A 23,822-nucleotide genomic window follows, 5' to 3' on the forward strand; every position below is an offset into this window, starting at 1 on the left:
GAAAAAAAAAGATTTATATGACACAAGTATCAGTATGGGCGACTGAGTGTAAGTGACATGTCTGAAAGTATTCAAGGCACCCTAAGCACCCAGTGTCCACTCAGTTATCCATGTTGGACGCTCACAGGGGATGCCCAATCTATCATCTTTCCTATGTCTATAGTCTCCTGAAACTATGTATGCTGATTAAGTGTTAATGTTGATTTTTTGACTATTAGTTTGTTTGGCAGTAAAAAATGACTTAGATGCATTATTCATAAGATTTATTTTTTATTTTAGACATTTTGTCTTTAAACTATTTTGGCCGAATAGCTTGACAATTAAAAAACAAAGGACTAAGATTCATTTCATATAGGCATTACTAATTTCTTGAAATTATTTATAGTTTATAGCTATTATTTTGAATCATTTTTAACGTTAAGTTGTTATGCTTTAAACAAGCTGACAACTAAAAAGATCAAACTATTTTTAATTGTCAAGTTGTTTAGCCCAAAATAGCTTAATGATAGGGTCGTAAATAAGGTGTAAGTCAAGCCAAATCAAACTTTGTGGCATTCAAACTTATTTGATAAATTAATCAAGCCAAATCGTTTGAGCTTAAAATGAAATAAGTCTAAATGTTTATTCAAGCTTAGCTTGATTTCCTTTTTACAAGATTGAATTTGGTTTAAACTGAGCTTGAGTTTTCTTAAAGCTTAATTTAAACTTAAAATTTATTTAGATCTTATCTAAGTCTTACTTCAAATTTATTTAATTAGCTATTAACTTGATAATATAAATGTATTTATTCATTTTAAAAGTTTCTTTTATTTATTTATTTATTTGATTGATGAAAATTTTATGGATGAATATATTTATAAATTTTGTTTGTCAACATTATTCATTCACAATCTCTATTCATAAATATTAATGAATTGGATATATATATATATATATATATAATTTAACGACTTATTTAAGTTATTCATTTAATTGATTATATATATATACTAAATGAATGTAAATAAGTTTTTTTTAAAAAAAATTAAACACCAAATTTGATGAAATTTGGTTCATTAACAAAATACAAATCATATTCGTCTCCTATTGGGCGGTGTCCCTGATAAAGCTACTTTTCACAATGATCAGAGAGCTAAAGAGAGAGGCGCCCCTGCCCTTCGGATCGGTGACGTCACGACACGCGGGTTGTTCTCCGCCTCCTCGTCACTGATTACATGTGCACCATCTAGATTTCTTTCCTCGTGCCTGCATTTTCCAGCCAGCGTCACGTGCCTCCCTCCTTCCTTTCCTTCCTTTTTCCAACCTCATTTTCCTTTGATTGCTTCCTCGAAGCTAACCGTACACTTTTATCTTTCCTGCTCCATCACACGTTATATAAGTATCAAGTATCCAAAGTCTTCTCTCGCCCCCATCGATTTCCACCTTCTTATTAATTGTCGTCATCCAACACCAGAGGTTCGATTGTATTGTATATGCGCGATCGGTCTGCAATTACTGGTCCACATGGGCAAGGCACCCGCGACCGCGAGGCAAACGAAGGCCGCGAAACTGCGGAAGCTGCCGCCGGTGAAGGTGGTGCACATCTCCAACCCCATGAGGGTGACGACGAGCGCCGCCAAGTTCCGCGGACTCGTGCAGAGGCTCACCGGCCGCCACTCCAACGTCGCCGACATGGTCTTCGACCACTCCTCCGTCTTCCTCGACGGCGAACTAGAGCTGCAGCAGCAGAGCTACGTGTCCTCCTCCCTGACGCCCGCTGCTACATCCGGGGCAGACAACTACTACGGCGGCGCCACCGCGACGGACCCGTATGTGCTTGGGGTGCTGGATCTGGATCGGCAGGCGCTGGGGGTTCGTGGCGCTGGTGGATTTTGGAGACAGTTCGGCGCTTAAGATCATCAATGGATGTAATATGATCGATTTGGTGCGCAGATACATGATTAAACTGTGCTGTATATCATCACTTGATCTCTATCCATCTGTACTCTTGCCGCAGCATGTTGATAAAATACTCTTTGAATTATAAAAAAAAAATGATTAATAAAGTTGGGTAACATCGAATTTAAGATGATCGATTCAATCCCACAAAAATTTTTCATCGACCATTAGTCTAAATTGGAAAGTGCTCATAGCGGACAGTCCAGGAGCCAACATCCTTTAATTGCATGTCCTATTTAGAGAAAATTCCTACAAATTCATCATAATTAGGATTTGAATCGTAAATATCTAAATGATAATTTAGATGTTCTACCGTTGCACCATAATCTCGGGGACAAGTACTCTTTGAATTATGCACTGTGTTGTTGTCGTCGTCTTGTTAATTCATTAACGATGTTGTTCCCTGCAGAGACAAACTGCGGGGCTCACGGCATGGATTACAAACTGTGCAAACCCTGTTCCAACCAATGTTAGGTATATCAAAAATTGACTAGAATTCATCCTTCGACAGACTACAAATCTATCTTTGACCTGATTTTGCGTTAAATAAAGAGGGCATTACAAAAAATCTGTTTTATCAAATGGATGGATTAATTCAAGATTCTATTCTTTAGAAAATGATCATGATCTATCGATGGTGTTAGAGAAAGATGAATAATTTCAGGATTCCCTTTACATCTTTAATACAGCTATTTCATTGGCACCTTCAGGGGTGGAGTCCAAATGGGAAAAAAACTTATAATTATTGATCTTCTCAGTTCTCACCTTCATGAAGATCAACAATATGAAAGCAAGTTGGTTGCTAGCTAGTATTTAGAATAATTTGAGTATATATTAAAGATTTGGAGAATCATAAAATGATTTTGTGCTAATAAATGTAAACTAATTTTATGCTCATTGATCCGGTGGTAAGGATGGGGGACCCTCGTTGGCGGGAGGTCAACGACACGTGGAGGTCAATGGTCAAGGTCAACACCAAGGTCGGGCCGAGCGGACTGGCGAGCCGACTAAGCATCCGACCGACTGAACATCCAGACATGGGTCTCCCAGGCCGGACGAAAGACAACCCGACCAGGGATCGGGTTTCCGATGCTCTAAGGTAAAAGAGTCTCTGGGCCGAGCGGACAGCCCGGCCAAGCCACAGGACAATAAGGCGCAATCCCATCCGAGCACATGAGCTGGGCTTCCCCGCCCGGTCCGAGGTACCGGAGCATTCCCTAAAGCCAGGAGTGCCGAGCGGCTAGTCCGCTTGGCCCGGGAACAAGTAAGAGCGCAAAGAGACAAAAAGGACAGCTGGTAATTTCATCCTCGAGATACCTGTCGTCGACAAACAGCATGGTCGACGGCCGGAGCGGACAAAGTATCGTACGGTGGAAGTTTCCACCATCACATCAGGGATATGCTCGGACGATTGCGGAATGACGTCAGACATGCTTTTCTGACACAACCCTACTAAGGTATGTTTGGGGAAGCGTGCACGCCTCGAGAAGCGTGCCCGCGACTCCCCGGGGTCCTATAGGAGGACCCCCAGACTTTGATGGAGGTATGCGATTCTGATCAATGTAGCCACAGTAGTGTTACTTTGCTCATCTTCTTCTTCGTTGCCTGACTTGAGCGTCGGAAGGTCGTCGCCGGGAAACTCCTCCCAGCTCGACTTCTTTACAGGTTCATCAGGGGTCTACATCATCATCAAAGGATAGTGGAGAGTGTCGCGTCTCCAATGTTTATCGACTCAGCGTTCGGATAGGATCACTTATATTACTGAAAGGGAGCACATGCATCCCAATTACAACATGAATGATTTTTGTCCAAAAGAATGAGGTTAAGTCGACTCATTTAGATGATAAAGATTGAGGATTAATATTAAGCTGATCCTAATACGAGGAGAGGATCAGAGGAGAGTGTTTTTCTGGCAATTGATTGGTGAACACCTTTGGCAAAGAATATCAGTGGAGACTTATAAAATTTATGTGTGTAGTTATTGAGCATGAGAGAGTGTAAACCGATAGTTGTTAATAAGTAGAAAAAGTTTGATAGATATTGACAGTTAATGAAAACATTACTAGTGGAAGTTGTTAACAGTGGAAGAAATTCAATAAATATTGGTAATGGGCTGATCTTGTCTGAGAGCGCTGAAAGATGAGCTACCGATGAGCTATCATTCATATTAACCAGGTCGACCATCAAGGAAAAGTTAAGAAAAGGAGCCAAAGATGAAAGATTCTTCGATCAAGGGTGCCGGTAAGACAACAAGAAGAAAGAGGGGAAAGGGAGCATTAGAAGGATGGCTGGGTGCCTTGACCAGCCACTCTATCAGTAGGAGAAAATGAGAAAAATGAACAACATTGAACAAGTGTGAATGCGCGTGCATAATAACATACATGTGCCCATGAGAGGGGGCTCCTTTTATTATACCATGGAAGTGATATTTTTTCTTCATTAATTAGGTGTCATATCACGGTAGAAATATCATATCATTGTATCATAACTATATCAAATAGTCTCATTACCCATATCTTGTATCGGTATAATTACACCACCCCTATGTACATGCTCTGACACTCCATATGCTGTATTTATTACGGTATTTAGTCCAAGAATCATAGAGTCCATTGGGCCTTAGGGGTCGGGTCCATTAAAAAGGGATTCAAGTTGGGTCAATGACACTAAGCAGAGTGGAGCAATGGGCTGGAGGAGCAGAATCTTTAGAGTTAGGAGATATGATTTAACTGAATGGAGTGTTGGGTCAGGGGAGATGATTTGTTCATCTTTAAAGAGTCTGGAGAGCCTCTAGCCAAGTAGAGTATGGTTAAGGGAGCAGAGCCCTTAGAATGGGGTGAACTGATTGACATTGACTAAGCGGAGTGGAATAGAATCTAGGGAGCTGAGCCTTAGGAGAATTTAATTGACTGAATGTATATGAACTAAATGAGTGGGGCACCAGTCGAGAGAATTGAACCTTGGAGTCGGAGGGAGCTACACTCTTGGAGTCAAAGGGAGCAGAGCTTGGGGAGACGATCTATTTCACCTTAAGTAGGGGAAAGCATTCTAGCTGAGCGGAGTGTGGTTAAGGGAACTACGCTTTTCAGGTAGAGCGACTAAGTATTGATAATACAATAAAAGTTTCACATTGCAAAATACATGAAATAGATCATGAGTTTAAAAAATAAAAGATATCTCCATTGGTATGAAACCTTTTGGATATAGTCCAAAAATAAATCCATGAGAACTTAGGCCTAAAGTGTATAATATCATACAATTATAGAGATATATAAATTATTTTGGTCCTACCAAGTGATATCAGAGTCATGGTCCAGATCTAGTGTCATGTATGGGGTGGCCTTGAACAAAGTTGAGGGAAGGCCCCGAGCAGGTCAAGAGTGACTGAATGTTTGCGGGAGGCCCAAAATAGGTCAAGAGTGACAAGATGTTTACAGAGAGGTCCGAAATATTAGGACATGTATGACCTAGAATGGGGGTGAATAGTCCATTCACTTCTTGTCGTCACTTTGTTCTCACCGTCGAATATGCAATGGATCTTCAATACAAATTTCAACTCCACATGCATAACACTTAGATTTTACTTGGTATCTACCTCTTTGAAATGATTAATTTAAAGATCCACTTCTCACACTCATAGATCCATTATGAATGCCTCCTTAGAAACTTTCCTGAGGCAGAGAAGCCTCGCACACTTGTTCTCATAAGAACACAACAAGCACAATAAAATACACAAGCGAAAACGAAAGTAAACATTGTACAATGAGATTTTACTTAGCTTGCTATCTTATTACTTGAAAATGTCTCTTGATCGGTTATAAATGTAGCAACACTTCGCTTCTAACTTCTCAAGAACTAGCGTGGAAGAAACTCCACAAAACCCCCTTTTCTAGGGTTGCCTTCGGGCTGAAAAACACCTCATAATCAATTGACCTTACCTCCAATCAATTGGCACGTAGGATCCAACTGTTCAAACCCGTAGAATGACTCTTTTTCACCCAACCAATTGATTGATGAGTTATATCAATCAATTGACAACTTCTAATCGATTAAGCCAATCGATTCTAAAACTTTTGTTCTCTCACGAAGAGCCTTCAATCAATTACCCCGATCGATTGACCCTTGCTGAATCGATTGCCCCAATCGAGTCCAACAACTTCTGTGTTCTTCACAAAAATCTCTTGATTGATTACCCCAATCAATTCAGATCATTTCTGTTCATGGAGAAAAATGACCTAATCGATTGATCCAATCAATTCTGTATCCTATTTTGTGTAAAACCCTCTCCCAATCGATTGGTGATCCTCATCAATAGATTAGCTCTGCTCAATTGATTAAGCCAATCAATTTGAGCAGCAAAACTTGAACTTTTGAATTTGGGGTTTGGCAATTAATTGGTGAATCTCACCAATCGATTACTAACCATAATTTCAGATTTTTCCATATTGAAATCATGTCTTGCCTAATATCTGGTTGACCTCAACCTATTAGGACTTCCATTACCCAACATCTAATCATCCGTGACCTATTAGGACTTCTCATTGGCTAGCATCTAGTCAACCTTGATCTGCCAGGACTTCTTCACCAAGTATTCGGTCAACCTTTTGTTAGGATCAAAAGATTTCAGATATCTCTATAATAGTATGATATTGCCCACTTTGGGCCTAAGTTCTCATAGATTTATTTTGAGGCTCTACTCAAATGACTTCGATTCCCAACGTAGGACTTTGATTGTATTCCCAACAATCCTCCCCTTAAATAAAGGACCACCATTATTTTCATAGTTTGAGCCTCCCCTCAAGTATCAGGTTACTCTTGACCTACTTAGGGCCTTCTCTCTAGCATTAGGTCACTCTTGACCACTCAAAGCCTCCTCTCAAGCATCGAGTCACTCTTGACCTGCTCAGGGCCTTCCCTCAAGTATCATGTTACTGACCTGCTTAGAGCCTCCCCTACTTCGTTCAAGGTCCACCAACATGGTTCAATTTGGATCATGCCTCTAGCTCATGCTTCTTCCGGCGGTTAGTCCGATGAAGAACGACCTCCCTCTGATACCAATTGTTCGGATCAAAAGATTTCAGATATTTTTATAATAGTATGATATTACCCATATTAGACCTTGTAACGCCCCGCCTTCTACTGGCTAGGCTGTAAGGCCGATCGTTACCTTATGCTGTCTAATTCATGTGCGGAAAACTGATCTGATGAAAATTTTACTGAACTAATGAATATGCTTCTGTTAATCGCTATACTATCTGAACTTAATGTTTAAACTACCCCTTGAATTTGTGGTGGCTATGCTAGAAGGGGTGTTCTAGGTCTTTGCTGTCGTCTGGAGCTGAACTAAGGTGGTTTCAGCTAGTACTAGGCCTCTGATCGATCCATGGATCGATCCAGCATGCTACTGTGCACGGAGACTACTTTGAATCGATCAGTTGATCAATCCAGGTTAGGCAATCGATCCAGTGATCGATTCAGGACCCTACTGTACGCGGAAACTAGCGTCTGGATCGATCGGCTGATCGATCCAGTATGTCCAATCGATCCAGTGATCGATTCGACGATGCGCTGTACGCGAGTTCAACTCGGATCGATCGGCTGATCGATCCACAAACCTTCTGTTCGCGACAAAACTCGGCTGGATATATCAACTGATCGATCCAGACACATTCTGTTCGCGGGATACGCTGCCCAATCGATCAGCTGATCGATTGAGGAGCCTCCAATCGATCGGCTGATCGATCGGGGTTTCTGATTTCACTTCAGAACCTGATTTCAGCCCTGGTTCGAACCGAAATCTCATATACCAACTCTAAACCAACTGAAATGCATTCTAACAACAATTAACTAGCATTCTAAACATGGCATGGTGCATATTTCACTAGTTCATGACTTTTAAGCAAACTGAAATGCGAAAACTAAACATAATAAGGTTCAAATAGTTAAATTTGCTAAATCCCTAAGATCTTCATTCCAAACCCCTTTTGCACACACACATCTTCATCATTGCATTGACCTCCAGCCTCCGCTAGTCCATCTTTCCTTTACCTTTATCTGTAGTATAAGGAAAAAAGTATCTGTAAGCTTTCTCTTAGTAAGAAACCATCTACCTCACAAAAACATGCACACGATGTGAATTATGTTTTTAAGACATGCTATTTGAAATACATTCTGCATATGCTAAGCATGGCATGACATACAACACATAGGAGCAAAACTGATCATGGCAATAAAGCTAATTATAAACTATCATGTTATATCAACAGAAGCTAAACTAATACCAAAGTTGAGCTGAGCTAATACTAATCTGATGCTAAAGCTGTACTGAATTCACATAACTATTTTGTGATGTTTGAAAACTATATTCATAATAGATTAAAATAATAATCATGCTGCTGTTTGGGCCCGGCGCATCCCTAACTAGACCCGGGTTTGCAAGTCCCGAATTTAGTAGGGTTACTAGGTTATCTGAACCTAGGGACGACTATGGGAGCCCAGCCCAATGGATATCTAATCCAGTATAGTGCCACTGAGAAAGTAAAATACTGAACATAGCTAATTATTGCTTGTCTTGCTCTTTCTAGGTTATCTGAACCTAGAGCTAGGTTGTCTGAACCTAGAGGCGACTGTGGGAGCCCACCCATTGGACGTCTAGTCCCATAATAGCTGAAGCAAGACTAGATAAGCTGTAAAATGCTTCTATTGTATTTATCTAAGCTAGTAAAATGCTTAAGTTGCATTTTAACTGTGCTAATAATTTAATCGAACACTTGCTATGCGCTAATTCGCACCCTTTGTGCCGAAAATCTACATAATACTAAACTGAAGCATGAAATTCATACGAAATCTACTTATACTGCAGGTGAGGGGTTTCTTACCTCCTGTTCAGAGTTTCTTACAAATCTAATCGTTAGGTTTTCCGGTGGAGACAATCTTCTTGACGATCCTCTCGCGTCTACGTGTTCCTCTCGCGGAGAGAAGCGTCCTCGTGTCGGAGTCGTCGCCGGAAGGTGCTCCTATGGCCCTAGGGACGGAACCCTAGGTGTGCTTGTGGTTGGCGCCGAGAGAAGAAGAGGAGAAGGGGGCGGCGTGGCTAGGGTGAAGGTGAGGAAAAGTTACGTTAAAAATAACTCTTCGCTTATTAATTCCCTATTTATATTAAGTGGGTAATTTCGCCCAACTCTAATATAAATTTAATTGCCTCCCTTTTCTTTCAGCACGGCCCTGCTGGGTTCACTTGGTCACTAGAGTCCACCATAAGTCGTAGGACCCATAGGTCTCGGGTTCAATTCCCACGTAGGCTATTTTACGGTCCTATTTGTTTTTGCTACTTCCGCTACCCTAAAAATTCTGTAAAAATATCCTAAAATTCCAGAAAAATACTAGGATATTTCTAATAATTATTTTGAGAATTTTTGGGCGTTACAGACCTAAACCCTCATAGATTTATTTTTGAACTTTACCCAAGAGGTCTCATACTAATGGAGATATCTTCATCTTATAAACTCATGATCTTTTCCATGTATTTCTAATGTGGGATTTTGATCATATTTCCAACACCTTTAACCCATTTGAACTTTTCCCTTGCTAACTTCCCTTTAAACTTATGATCATCAAGTGTCTGGTCAGCCTTTGACCCACTTGGATTTTTCCATTGCCTAGCCTCTCTCGGACTTCTATTGCCTAGTTCCTAACTAGGTCTTCCATTGCTTAGCCCCAATAGTACTTCCTTTGTCTATTTTCCAACTAGGTTTTCCATTGCGTAGCCCTGCTAAGACTTCCATTGCCTAATTTCTAATTAGGTCTTCCACCGCCTAGCCTTGCTAGGACTTTTCATTTTCTAACCTCTAGTTAAGACTTTCCTTTGTCTAACCTCCAGTTAGAAATTTCTGGTCAAGTATTAGGTCCTCCCTTGATCTACTTGACTTCTCTCTCACATATTGCCAAACATCAAAACCCAAGCTCGAGCCAATCCTTGCTTAGTCAACTTGGTCAACCTTGATCCGAGGATAATTGCACCAATAATCTTTCCCTTTTTAATGTTTGATAATATGTTTAAGTTAGGATAATCTATTAGCTCAACTTCCATCTTCATCTCATGTCAAAGTATGAATGAGAGTTTCCTAATTTAAACCCTACATTCTCTTCCTTTGACACACATCAAAAATCTTCTCACAAGATTCATCAAACTATTACAATGAAGGTTCCCTACCCTCCATTGTTTCCAAATGCTCAACCTTGAGCATTTCTCAAAATTCCTATTATTACAATAAAGATTCCCAACCTTCCATTATTTTCAATTTTTAACCTTGAGCATACATCCATTATCCTTCTACAAATCTCCTTATCAAAATCATTCTTTTAAGGTGAAACTCCCCCTCAAAGTATGCTCCAACTTCTTATTAGGGCCTTGATCATCGGCCAGAGACAGTGATGGGGGTGAGTAGACGGTTACCCACTTTTTTCGCTTTTCTATACTGGTTAGTGCAGTGGAAATACATACAACCAAATATGAAAGCTAACCCTAAAGATAAGAAGAAAGAAAACAAATCCTAACATGTTTATTTACGTAGTTCAGAGATGATGCTTCTACTCCACGGTTGTCCATAAGGTGAACATTCTCTTAATCCGTCGGTGGATTAGTCCCCAGAACTTCGACTAGCTCAATCCTCCTTGTTGGTGGAGAAACCTCACCACAAACTTGATCAAGAACTCTTGGATTGCTCTAAGCTTTGGAGACTCTATTAGGGGTTAACCACCTTTAATTTCGTCACCAAGGTTAGCCAATCCAAGTTCTATTATATAGAGTTTGAGAGGAAACACCCAACTTGTATTTTTGCCGTCAGTCAATTACCATACTTACCAATCGACTCGATTCCAGTCGACTGCTCACTATGGATCAGTTGATTGGTCTTTATGAGTTAAGTGAACAAAAGCATTCTATTCGCTCCCAATCGATTATCTAGTGAACTGGACCAGTTGACTAGTAACTTTACCAGTCAATTTCACCAGTCGATTGGTAACTTTACTAATCGACTGGTAACCCTACAAATCCTGAAATTTCATTTCGGATTTACTGGTTCTCAACCACTAGTCGACTAAGACATATATCAGCCAATTAGTAAACCCCTAACTTAGGGTTTTACCCCTGAGTACAATTACTCATGTACTTGTCATTGCCCGCACAACCTTGTCCTTGCCTTCTAGCCTCCTCTATCAGCCTTGCATCCCTTGGATGCTTCCCCATCCTTTATGCTTTGCCTTCAAGAGCTTCCTTCGGCCTTGTCCTTATTGTTAGGTCTTCCTTTGCCAAGAGACTCCTTACCTCTAGGTATTCATCCTTACTAAGAAGCTCCTTGCTCTCGGAAATTCACTTACCAAGAGCTTCTCGCTCCAAGACTCCATCCTTTCCAAGAGCCCCTCACTCTAGATCTTCACCTTACCAAGTCACACTTGGACTTACATGGTCAAACATCAAGTTTGGACTTACACCGCCAAGACTCTCGTGCTTGGACTTCACCTTTACCAAGATCACACTTGGTCTTTCCTTTCACCTATCCCCTGCACACTTAACAACGTATATCAAATATAGATGTAAACCCTAACTTAAACTCTTTGCTCAAATATCAAATCTAAGGGTATACCAATTTCTCCAACAATCTCTCTTTTTGATATTTGATAACCATTTAAGTTAGGGAAACAAATAATGCAATACATATGTAAATAAATATGCAATATACTCATGCATATGCAATGGAACCTAATCCTTGGCTCCCCCTTAAGTTAGAATTCCTTGGAAGGATATTTAGGTTTTCCACTTAAATCTAAACTTCTCCCCTTTGTTATATATAAAAAAAACTCCAACAATATCCTAGTTATTGGACTCTTATACCTCTGATGACCATAATCATCATGTATTAACTCCCTATATGATTACATACATGTATATCATTCTTTTGATCATTTTCTATTACTGAAAATAGTTTCAGTCTGTCTTAGTTGACTGCCATAGTCCTCAGTCTATTTTCCTTATCGAATCAACCTCATAGAACCATTTTGTGTTCGATGAATAGTGTTACCAGTCGACTGGTTTCTGATAGCAGTCGACCAACACTAAAATTTCAGCCTAAATCCATTTTTGAACCTAATATCAGAAATACACCAAAAATTCCATAGACCTCTAAAAATTCTTAAATTTTATAAAGAAGTCTGTTTTACCATTTTTTTTATTTGGGAAAAATAGAATTAAAAATTAATTCATCATATATCTCAAGATAGACATAAAACCTAAAACTAACTAAATTATTCAATTGAACCTTGACCTAAAGTCCTAGTTTTGGCTTCTTCTTGATATATTTGCCTATACTAAATCATAATGCATCCCTAGAATTAGTTTATATGACATCTATACATCTAAAACTAATTTTTCATGCAATATGAATCTTATTTCATATTTTTATGTATGAATCTCATCCCAATTGTGTCAATTAACTAGGTTAGAGACTCAAATCTATCTCTAAATCCTTTGACACATTTTATGACATATCTAGAATCCCAAGCAAGGTCCACTTGAGATTCATTGACCATGGATCTTAAATTGACTCTTTGAGCTCCCCTAAAGGTCTTAACCCTAACCACTTTTCTACGTGACTCATCTATTATGGCTAGACCACTATGATGCACCTCAGGTGACAACTGACTTAACCACTTTATTCTCTTAACCTTAGACACCTTATCTTTGGTTAATTTCTCCTTGTCCTTAACCTTGGATGATTTATCCTTGGTTGGCTTATCCTTGGATAACTTCTCCTTACCATAGTTATATGCAACTCTTGCATATATCCTTTCTTTGGCCTTGGAGATTTCTCCCTTGCTATTAGCACATGCAATCATTGCATGTGTCCTTTCTTTGGCAATAGGGGATGATGATTGGTATCCTAAATCCGATCTATCACTTTTAAATTTTGGATTATCCAAAATCTTATCAAGTCCTTTAGATCCAACAATGAATCTATCTAAGATTTTTTCTACCCTATCAAGCTTTTCCCTCAAGACTTGATTTTCTAATTCTAGGTTTCTAATCCTAGAATTAACTTGTCCACCATGGATAATCGTAGATCTACCCACCTTCCTAGTCATATGTCTCACATTCTTAGAATTAACACCTAGGGTTTCCTTAGGTCTACTATTTATAGGCTTAGCATTTGAATTTAATTTCCTAGGGTTATCAACCATGTTAACCCTATTCCTATCATGGTATCTAAATTAAAAATTATGCTTGGGTAAATAAATGACATTGTTATTTCTAGCATGCATATCCCTAGAACTTGAATTAACATTTGAATTAAAATTCATGTTAGGGTTTACCTTTCTACTTACCATTGGAACTCCCCCTTGATACTAGCATCCACATGACTTCTTCCACTTTCTCCATTGCTTCATCAGCTCCATCTTCTTGAGCACTTTCTGTTGGTGCGGTTAGCACTAACGGTCTAACTCAGGTTTTGATGAATAACAAATTAGGTTAAGTTAGGTTTGTCATTGTCTAACACTTTGATCGAGTGTGCAGGCGAAGTCCAGACAGGTCGACGGGCTGACCGGATGTCTGGCACGAAGCCCAGCTAGGTCAACGGGCCGATCGGATAGCTGGCACGAAGTCCAAATGGGTCGAAGGGCTGACCGGACATTTGACATGAAGTTCAGCTAGGTCGACGGGCTGACTGGATAGCTGGCACGAAGTCCAGACGGGTCGAAGGGCTGACCGGACGTCTGGCAGGTAAGTAAAGGTAAGCCACTAGAGAGGAGTAACTGTGAGGACGCGTTCCCGGGAAGGGAACTTAGGCGTCGATCCAACTTAGATCCATTTCGAAAATCTAAGTTGAGATCGTGACTAGATTCCGGTCTCGGAAAGATGGAATTTAAGTCATACTCTTTATGTTAAAATTATAAATTGTGCTAATACTTTGTTTTGCAGGATATACATTATATATTTGCCTCAGACTAACCTTGTCTTGCAGGAGAAGGAGTTTTCTGGAGAAAGGTGGTCCGAGCGCCCGGAGGCAAGTTTTATCCCCTGACACGACGTCGACACGTGGAGCTCGCTGGTTGGGCTTGCTACGTCATGGTCGAGGCGCCCTGAAGGTTCCAGGCGCCCCAAGCATCATATAAAAGAAGGGTCAGGGGTGGAGCTTTAAGAATAACTCAGAATTGACAATCTGCTTCCTTGTGCTCCTGCGACGTTGTGATCTCCGACAAGCTTACCTTTTCTGCTCTAATTCTTTTTATTGTCGATAATTTTCTTTATTAGCAATCTTGTACTGAATTTGTAATCTATATTCGAATTGCTAGTGGATTGCCCAACGAAAGTACTCAACGAGTACGGGTATTGGAGTAGGATTCGACACAGGCTCCAAACCAAGTAAAAAATAATCTGTGTTAGCCTTGTCTCTTTTTGCTTATATTTTCCGCTGCACTTAACTCTCTTCGACGTTTTTTTTGTTATTGATATTCACCCCCCCCCCCTCTATCAATTCTTCACGGTCCAACAAGTGGTATCAGAGCAGGTACCGTTCTAATTTGGTGCAACCACCAATCAGACAAGGGGGTGATCTGTTTAAAAAAAAAATTCTCTTTCGGCTTTCAGTTTTTCGTATAATTCCAAACTGGTATTATTACCTTTTTGAAAATTTCTTTCCGTTGCAGTTAATCTAAATTGGTTCAACACCAATTTAGTTTTCTTTATTATTTCTATTTCTTCTCGCACTACTAAATCCAAGACCAAGTCTTGAGATTTTTTTTGTCTAGCTACTCTCTTATGTGTAGGATGTCTCAGATCGAAGGTTTCAGTACGGTATGTCCTTCCCTATTCAACGGAGACGATTTTCCGTACTGGAAGAAAAGGATGGAAGTCTATCTAAAGACAGACTTCGATCAATGGTTAAGCATCACAAAAGCCTACCGAGCACCAATTGACAGCTCCGGGAATCTACTGGATCCTGAACAATGGACGTCAGACATAAAGAAGAAGACATCAAGGCGATCCACACATTACAATGCGGACTAACAAGGGAAGAGCTGAACCGGGTAGGACCGCACCAAAACGCAAAAGAACTGTGGGACAAGTTGATCGAGTTGCACGAAGGAACCAACGATGCTAAGGTAACGAAACGAGATTTACTATTAAATAAAATTTTTAACATAAAAATGCAGGAAGGAGAAACAGCAAGTCAGCTCCACGCGAGGATCAAAGACATCCTCAACGGGCTCCACGCGATAGGCCACCAGAGGGACAACAGAGACCTAATCAAGTATGCATTAAACACGTTTCCACCCAACAATTTGTGGGCATCCATCGTGGATGCCTACAAAATTTCTAAGAACCTATCTAAACTTAAATTAGATGAATTATTTTGTGAATTAGAGTTACATGAGCAGACTAATGCTGGAGCTGAGAAAGGTGTTGCTTTATTTGCAGGTTCCTCCAAAGAAAAGAAGAACAAGCTTGAACCTGAAAAAGATTCTGACCAAGACTCCGAAAACGAAGAGTACCTGGTGAACCTGGTAAGAAAAATGTTCACCAGGAGAAAGAAAAGCTTCAGCAAGAAGGATCTACAAAATATCAGTTCTCTAACTGAACCGAGGAACGTGACATGCTACGGATGCAACAAGAAGGGGCACTACAAGAATGAGTGTCTGAAATTGAAGATCGACAAAACGAAGCTTACCAAAAAGAATGCCCTCAAAGCGACGTGGGACGACTCCTCCTCGGATGAATCGGAGGTCGAAGATCAGAAGCACCAGAGTCATCTTGCACTAATGGCCTACGAAGCTGAGTCGGAAGACGAATCGGAAGACGGGTCCGAACCCGAATCAAGCCACGAGTCCGTACTTGTTTCCGAAGGTTCCGAAGAGGTATACCTAACTTTAAATCGAAATTTTTTTAAAATTATTCCTTGCTTAAATAGTAAATTAGTTAAATTAGAAAGTGAAAGCAAATTACTCCTTGAGGAGAATCAAAACCTCATAGAACAAATTGTAAATAATAATCCAACTCAAGATCCAACACTTGAGGAGGAAAATTTATCATTAAAATCAGAAATTAATAATTTAAAAGAAATGTTAGAAAAATTTATGACAAGATCAAAAAATTTAGACTTAATCTTAAATAATCAAAAAGCAAGTTACAACAAAACCGGACTTGGCTATAAGTCAAGTTCAAATAAAACATTTAACTCATTAATAACCCAACACAAACCAACAAGAAAAGCTTGGGTTCCGAAAGCGTACTTAACCACGCAAGTAGGACTTAACCAATATTACATACCTAAAGATAAAATATATTACGTAAAGTCAAATAAACCAAATCAAAAAACAGAATACAAACCTAGACAAAAAAACTCAAAATCTAAATATTTTAAAACTCAACAAAACTCAACCTATCATCAAGTAAATTATAACTATAAAAGAAATAAACATAAACCCAAAACGAAAAATTAAATTAAAGTCAATAATTCAGGGGGAGACTCCAGAATAGCTGGCACCTCCAAAACTAACGTACCCGGAAGGGTAACTCAAACCAACCTACCCGACAGGGTAATTAGGACTAGTTAGAAAGGGTTCAAGTTTAACTTGAAAAATGGTACTGGTGAAGTTTTGGATGATAGTACGTTAGGGAAGCTTAGTCTATGCATGTCCAGGAAGATATGGCTTCGACCTGGTGCATTTGGCTAAGTGGAACTGACCGAAGCTACCCTTGATGGATCCTAACCAGTTAGACAAAGGTTTTGTACTAAGTCCAGTGGATAGGACTATTTGGAAAACCTCGAAGGCATGGTTATTCTAATGATATCCAAATGACTCACCATAGCCCAGAAGTTTATCCAGAGAATGTCTATCTGTTGAACCCAAAGCTAAACCTGAATCTAACACAAGTTAAAACCAAACCCTAAAATTTAACCTAACTCATCTCACAAAATTATAGGATTCCTTGATTGAAAACATAGATTGGGTAAGATGACTAAGTACAAAATTAAATTAAAATTAAAAAGAAATTAAATTAAATTAAATTAAAAATAAAATGAAATTAAATTAAAATGAAATTAAATTAAAATTAAAATGAAATGAAATGAAATGAAATTAAATTAAATTCTATTTTTAAACTTAAAATTTATCTTTAAAACTAAATTTAATGTTTTTTTTAACTTAAATTTTTTATTTTTTTTTTAATTTAAAAAATTATTTTAAAAATTAACTTAAATTTTTTTTACTGAAAAATTTATTTTAAAAATCAACTTAAATTTTTTAATTTAAAAAATTATTTTAAAAATTAACTTAAATTTTTTTTCTGAAAAATTTATTTAAATTTTTTAACTTAAAAATTTATTTTAAAAATTAACTTAAATTTTTTAACTTAAAATTTTATTTTAAAAATCAACTTAAAATTTTTTTAACTTAAAATTTTATTTTAAAAATTAAACTTAATTTTTTTTAACTTAAAAATTTACTTTAAATTTTTAACTAAAAAATTTATTTTAAAAATCAACTTAAATTTTTTAACTTAAAAATTTATTTTAAAAATTAACTTAATTTTTTTTTGCTTAAAAATCTATTTTAATTTTTTTAAAATATATAAAAATCAACTTAAATTTTCTTTTAAATTCTTTTTCCTTCAAAATTTATTAACCTAAAGTTTTTAAACTTAAAAATTTATTTTAACTTCTGTGTGCATGAAAATTAACTCACACTCTCACATAAAATGATCAACCTTAAAAATGATTTTAAAAGACTAAAATTAGACTAACTTTAACTCCTACCTATTGTAGGAAACCAAGTGGATTTTGGACAGTGGTTGCTCCAAGCATATGACTGGAGATCATACCAAGTTCACCCAACTTTCCTACAAGAGTCTAGGAATAGTTGCATTTGGAAACAATGACAAACTCAAGGTAATCGGTATAGGTAACATTGAATTAAAAATAGATTTCATTATTACAAATGTTTTACTTGTTGAAAATTTTGAATATAATCTTCTAAGTATAAGTCAATTGTGTGACACTAGGTATAAGGTTAAATTCTTATCTACAGAATGCTTAATCAAACATTTAGATAATCCTACCATCAGTCTAAAAGGATTTAGAAAAAGATAACATCTATGCAATCAACTTAACCACTTCTTCAGTTAAGTGTTATTTAACACAAAAAGAAGAAACTTGGTTATGGCATAGAAGAATGTCACACACAAATTTCAGAAATATAAACAAATTAAATGGATTAGTTAGAGGCTTACCAAAATTACCTAACTTAGACTCAACCATATGTAATGCTTGTCAACAAGGTAAACAGACAAAATCTACTCACAAACCAACTAATCAATCACAAACCAACTCAATATTAGAACTTCTACACCTAGACTAGGGGTGAGCAGTCAACCCGTCAAACCGATCAACCCGCTTATATCGACCCGAACCGAACCGAAAAAAAATAATCCGCTGGATATAGGGCTGGATGTAGGGTCCTAATATTACATTATCTGATCTAGTAGGGTCGGATAGTTTTTTATCCCAATAACCGAACCAACCCGATCCGTGACCACCCCTACTTATAGCAACTAATGTTGATAAGCTATTACACATTGTAGCAACTACTGTCGATAAGTTGCTACACGTTGTAATAGCTATTTCCGATTAGATGCTATAACGTGTAATGAGTAATGTCTTTTATCATTTTAAATTTTATTTTTTTTTGTTATATTTATATTTATATTTTATATTTCATTGGATATAGGGTCGGATATCCAAATAACTGACAACCCGTTGGATATCCGATACATAAGAACCGCTGGATATAGGGCCGGATGTAGGTCCCGATTTTACATTATCTGATCTAATAGGGCCGGATAATTTTTTAGCCCAATAACCAAACCAATCCGATCCATGATCACCCCTAACCTAGACCTATTTGACTCTCATGGAGTCAAATCAATAAATGGAAGTCTATACTGTCTAGTCATAATAGATGACTACTCCAGGTTCACATGGGTCAAATTCTTAAAAAATAAAGATGAAACTTTTGAAATATTTACAAATTTTTGTAAACAAGTTGAAAATGAAAAAGACATTAAAATTAAAAAATAGAAGTGACAACGGGGGAGAATTTAAAAATCATAACTTTAATAAATTTTGCCTTGAAAATGGCTATCATCACGAATTTTCATGTCCTAAAACTCCCCAACAAAATGGAATTGTAGAAAGAAAAAATAGAACTCTACTTGAAGCATCTAGGACAATGCTAAATGAATACAACCTACCTAAATATTTTTGGGCAGAAGCTGTTAGTACAGCCTGCTACGCATAAAATAGAATAACACTAAATAAAACACACAATAAAACCCTTTTTGAAATTTACTATAATAAACAACCCAATATAAAATATTTTAAAGTATTTGGATGCCCATCCTTCATCCTAAACAGAAGAGAACACTTAGGAAAATTCACCTCTAAAGTAGAAAATGGAATTTTTGTATGCTACTCCTTAAACAGTAGAGGTTACAGAGTCTATAATAAAGTTACATTAAGAATTGAAGAGACTACCAATGTGAAATTTGAAGAATCCAAACAAAATATAGAACAAACTCAAATACAACCAATTGAATTTGTTCAAGAAAACAATAATTCTGAATGAACCATCCAACCCCTAAGTCATGAAGAAGAAGAACAACCTCAAGAGAGTCAACCTCCTAGAATTATAAGAGTCAACCCTAATCATCCAACTGATCAAATAATTGGTGACCCAGACCTAAGGGTTCAAACTAGGTCATCTTTTAGAAATCTAAGTCAAATATCTTTAATCTCAAAAATTGAACCCAAAATCATAGCTGAATCCCTACTTGACCCAGACTAGGTCATAGCTATGCAAGAAGAACTAGCTCAATTTGAGCGTAATGAAGTCTGGGACTTAGTACCACCACCCAAAAACAAAAAGGCAATAGAAACAAAATGGGTATTTAGAAACAAATTAAGTGAAACTGGGGAAATTACAAGAAATAAAGTCAGACTAGTTGCTAAAGGGTTTAGTCAAGTAGAAGGACTTGACTATGATGAGACTTATGCCCCGGTAGCCAGATTAGAGTCCATTAGAATATTACTTAGTTATGCATCCCACAAAGGGTTCAGATTATATCAGATGGACGTTAAATCTGCATTCCTAAATGGACTAATAAAAGAAGAAGTCTACGTAGGACAACCACCTGAGTTTGAAAATTAGAACACCCTGACCATGTCTATAAATTAAAAAAAGCTTTATATGGACTTAAGCAAGCACCTAGAGCATAGTATGAAAGACTTACTTCGTACCTAATCTCTAAAGGGTTCAACCAAGGTCAAATTGACCCAACCTTATTCGTTAAGTTAATAAAAGAAGATATTTTTATCGCCCAAATCTACGTAGACGATATAATCTTTGGTTCAACAAATTCAGAATTTTTAGATGAATTTACAAGCCTAATGGAACATTAGTTTGAAATGAGTCCAGTAGGTAAATTAACCTATTTTTTAGGATTACAAATCAAACAAACGAATGAAGGAAATTACATTTATCAGCAAAAATATACTAAGGAGTTACTTAAGAAATTTGGAATGAAAAATACTAAAGAGATAAAAACACCCATGGCAGTAAACACAATCTTAGATAATGACCCCAATGGAAAATCAATTGATTTAAAATACTATAGGAGTGTCATAGGTAGCCTACTATACTTAACTGCAAGTCGACCAGATATTTTATTTGCAGTTAGTATGTGTGCTAGATACCAAACCTGTGCTAAAGAATCTCATTTGACTCAAGTTAAAAAAATCTTTAGATACCTTAAAGGAACAACAAATATAGGAATTTGGTATCCCAGAACCAATAACTTTGAATTGATAGGGTATTCTGACTCAGATTATGCCGGGTGCAAATTAGACCGCAAAAGCACAAGTGGTGGATGCCAACTACTGGGTCCATCACCTGTTAGCTGGTTTAGTAGAAAGCAAATCTGTGTTGCTTTATCCACAACTGAGTTAGAATATATAGCTATAGGAGAGTGTGTTGCACAACTATTATGGATGATGCACACCCTAAAAGATTTTAACTTGAACCTTACAAATGTAAAAGTTTTAATTAATAATATTAGTTTAATTAACTTAACAAAAAATCCAGTGCATCATTCCCAAACCAAACATATTGAAATTAGGAATTACTTTATCAGGGATCATGTCACTAAAGGAAACATTGAACTCAAGTACATTGAGTCAAAGTCTAATTTAGCTGACATATTCACTAAACCACTCCCTGAAAGTGAATTTAGCAATCTACGTAGAAAATTAGGGATGTGTCTAATAGATTAGGAATTTTAAAAATGTTTTCAAAAATCGCTATTTTCAAATTCTAAGGTAAAATACTTGCATGTTTTCAAAATTGATTATTTTTAGAATTTCAAAACAGTTTTTAGCCTTAGACTATAAATATTCCCTAGAAATCATGCACCCCTAGGACTAATATTTGAGCATCTCACCAACACCCTAGGATTCCCTTGCTTGTGATTACTAAACATAGAAAGGGGTGAGATGCATAGGCAGATTGCTTGGACTTAAGATGCTTATATCAGTGCATCGATATAAGTCTGGGCATTAAATACCAAACAGATATTAATCAAATTAAGTCATTCAGTGTAGTTAAACACTAACTGATACTTAGACTTAACTTGACTAACCAAGTGAAAGCTACTATCCTCTGAATAGTTAGTAAGTAACTAACTGATTAGACAGATTTTGTATACCAGGTTCAGGGGGAGGATTAAATCAACTTATTTTCATACTTAGTACCAAAACTATTTTCTCCACTTTAAAAGTAATGTCTTTTCTTAATTTTTTTTTGTAAAATCTGATCTTTGGAAATCTAATTTGATAAAATCTATTTTTTAAAAAAACTAGCTTTTATAAAACTAAGCTTTTAAATTGGATTTTATAAACTAAAGTTTTAAAAATAGAATCCTTTGTAAACTTAAATTTGAAAAATAAATTTTAATTAGTTTTGAAAAGTATATTTTTCAAACTTAGTTTTGAAATCTTGGTTTTGCAAACTTATGTTTGAAAAGTGTTTCAAAGTTGAAACCTATTTTGAAAATTTAAAACTTGATCTTGAAATTTAGAACTTATACATTTATGTTTTGAAAGTTTGAAATTTTGAAACTTGGTTAACTTTAAACTTATACTTGAAAAATTAGTTTTTATATTGCAAAAATTATCTTTTGAAAATTAATCAATACTAAGTTATGTTGCTAAATTAGCTATCTTTCAAATCTTAGTCATTTTACAAAAGTTAAGAAATAAAAGTTAAATTGACTATGTTTTAAAACTTAAACTCCCCCAAGTCAACTTGACCTTATTTTGTGCAATGTTTACATTGGCTGTATTCTTTTATTTGCATTTCTTTCTATGTTCATGTTTGATGAATGACAAAGGGGGAGAGATAGGTGGCTAAGTTAGTGCAACAAAAATATCAAATTTAAAATCTAACTTAAAAACCCTTATAAATGCTTGTTTTTACTTGCATATTTTTTTCACTAACTTAATCAGGTTGTTATTCCATCAAAAAGGGGGAGATTGTTGGTGCGGTTAGCACTAACGGTCTAACTCAGGTTTTGATGAATGACAAATTAGGTTAAGTTAGGTTTGTCATTATCTAACACTCTGATCGAGTGTGCAGGCGAAGTCCAGACAGGTCGACGGGCTGACCGGATGTCTGGCACGAAGCCCAGCTAGGTCAACGGGCCGACTGGATAGCTGGCACGAAGTCCAAATGGGTCGAAGGGCTAACCGAACATTTGGCACGAAGTCCAGCTAGGTTGACGGGCTGACCAAATAGTTGCACGAAATCCAGACGGGTCGAAGGGCTGACCGGACGTCTGGCAGGTAAGTAAAGGTAAGTCACTAGAGGGGAGTGACTGTGAGGACGCGTTCCCGGGAAGGGAACTTAGGCGTCGATCCAACTTAGATCTATTTCAAAAATCTAAGTTGAGATTGTGACTGGATTTCGGTCTCGGAAAGACGGAATCTAAATCATACTCTTTATGTTAAAATTATAAACTGTGCTAATACTTTGTTTTGTAGGATCTACATTATATATTTGCCTCGGACTAACCTTGTCTTGCAGGAGAAGGAGTTTTTCTGGAGAAAGGTGGTCCGGGCGCCCGGAGGCAAGTTTTATCCCCTAACGCGACGTCAACACGTGGATCTCGCTGGTTGGGCTTGCTACGTCATGGTCGAGGCACCCTGAAGGTTCCAGGCGCCTCGAGCATCATATAAAAGAAGAGTCAGGGGTGGAGCTTCAAGAATAACTCAGAATTGACAATCTGCTTCTTTGTGCTCCTGCGACGTTGTGATCTCCGACAAGCTTTCCTTTTCTGCTCTAATTCTTTTTATTGTCAGTAATTTTCTTTATTAGCAATCTTGTACTGAATTTGTAATCTATATTCGAATTGCTAGTAGATTGCCCAACGAAAGTACTCAACGAGTACGGGCCTTAGAGTAGGAGTCGACATAGGCTCTGAACCAAGTAAAAATGAATCTGAGATAGCCTTGTCTCTTTTTGCTTATATTTTCCGCTGCGCTTAACTCTCTTCGACATTTTTTTTATTATCGATATTCACCCCCCCTCCTCTATTGATTCTTCACGGTCCAACACTTCCTTCCTTGGGCATTTTGTGTGGTAGTGTCCCCATCACCACACGTGAAGCACACTGTGTATCTTCTTCTTCTTCATCCTACAACTCAAATTAGATTTTAAATGAATTGAATTGAGTTTAGGAGTTACCTCTGTTGGACTGGGTCAGTCGGCTGGAGAGGGTT

At 37.4% G+C, this 23,822-nt stretch overlaps 1 protein-coding gene across 1 annotated transcript; it reads left to right on the forward strand.

The window, feature by feature from the left end:
• The first annotated feature begins 1,375 nt into the window (after positions 1-1,375).
• LOC121987870 lies at positions 1,376-2,071 on the forward strand. The gene has a single exon (XM_042541584.1). It carries the CDS (start codon positions 1,504-1,506, stop codon positions 1,891-1,893), a length of 390 nt encoding a protein of 129 aa, XP_042397518.1. The 5' UTR covers positions 1,376-1,503; the 3' UTR covers positions 1,894-2,071.
• The last annotated feature ends 21,751 nt before the right edge of the window (positions 2,072-23,822 follow it).

This window comes from Zingiber officinale, chromosome 5B (assembly GCF_018446385.1).
Source record: "Zingiber officinale cultivar Zhangliang chromosome 5B, Zo_v1.1, whole genome shotgun sequence".
NCBI classification, from domain to species: domain Eukaryota; kingdom Viridiplantae; phylum Streptophyta; class Magnoliopsida; order Zingiberales; family Zingiberaceae; genus Zingiber; species Zingiber officinale.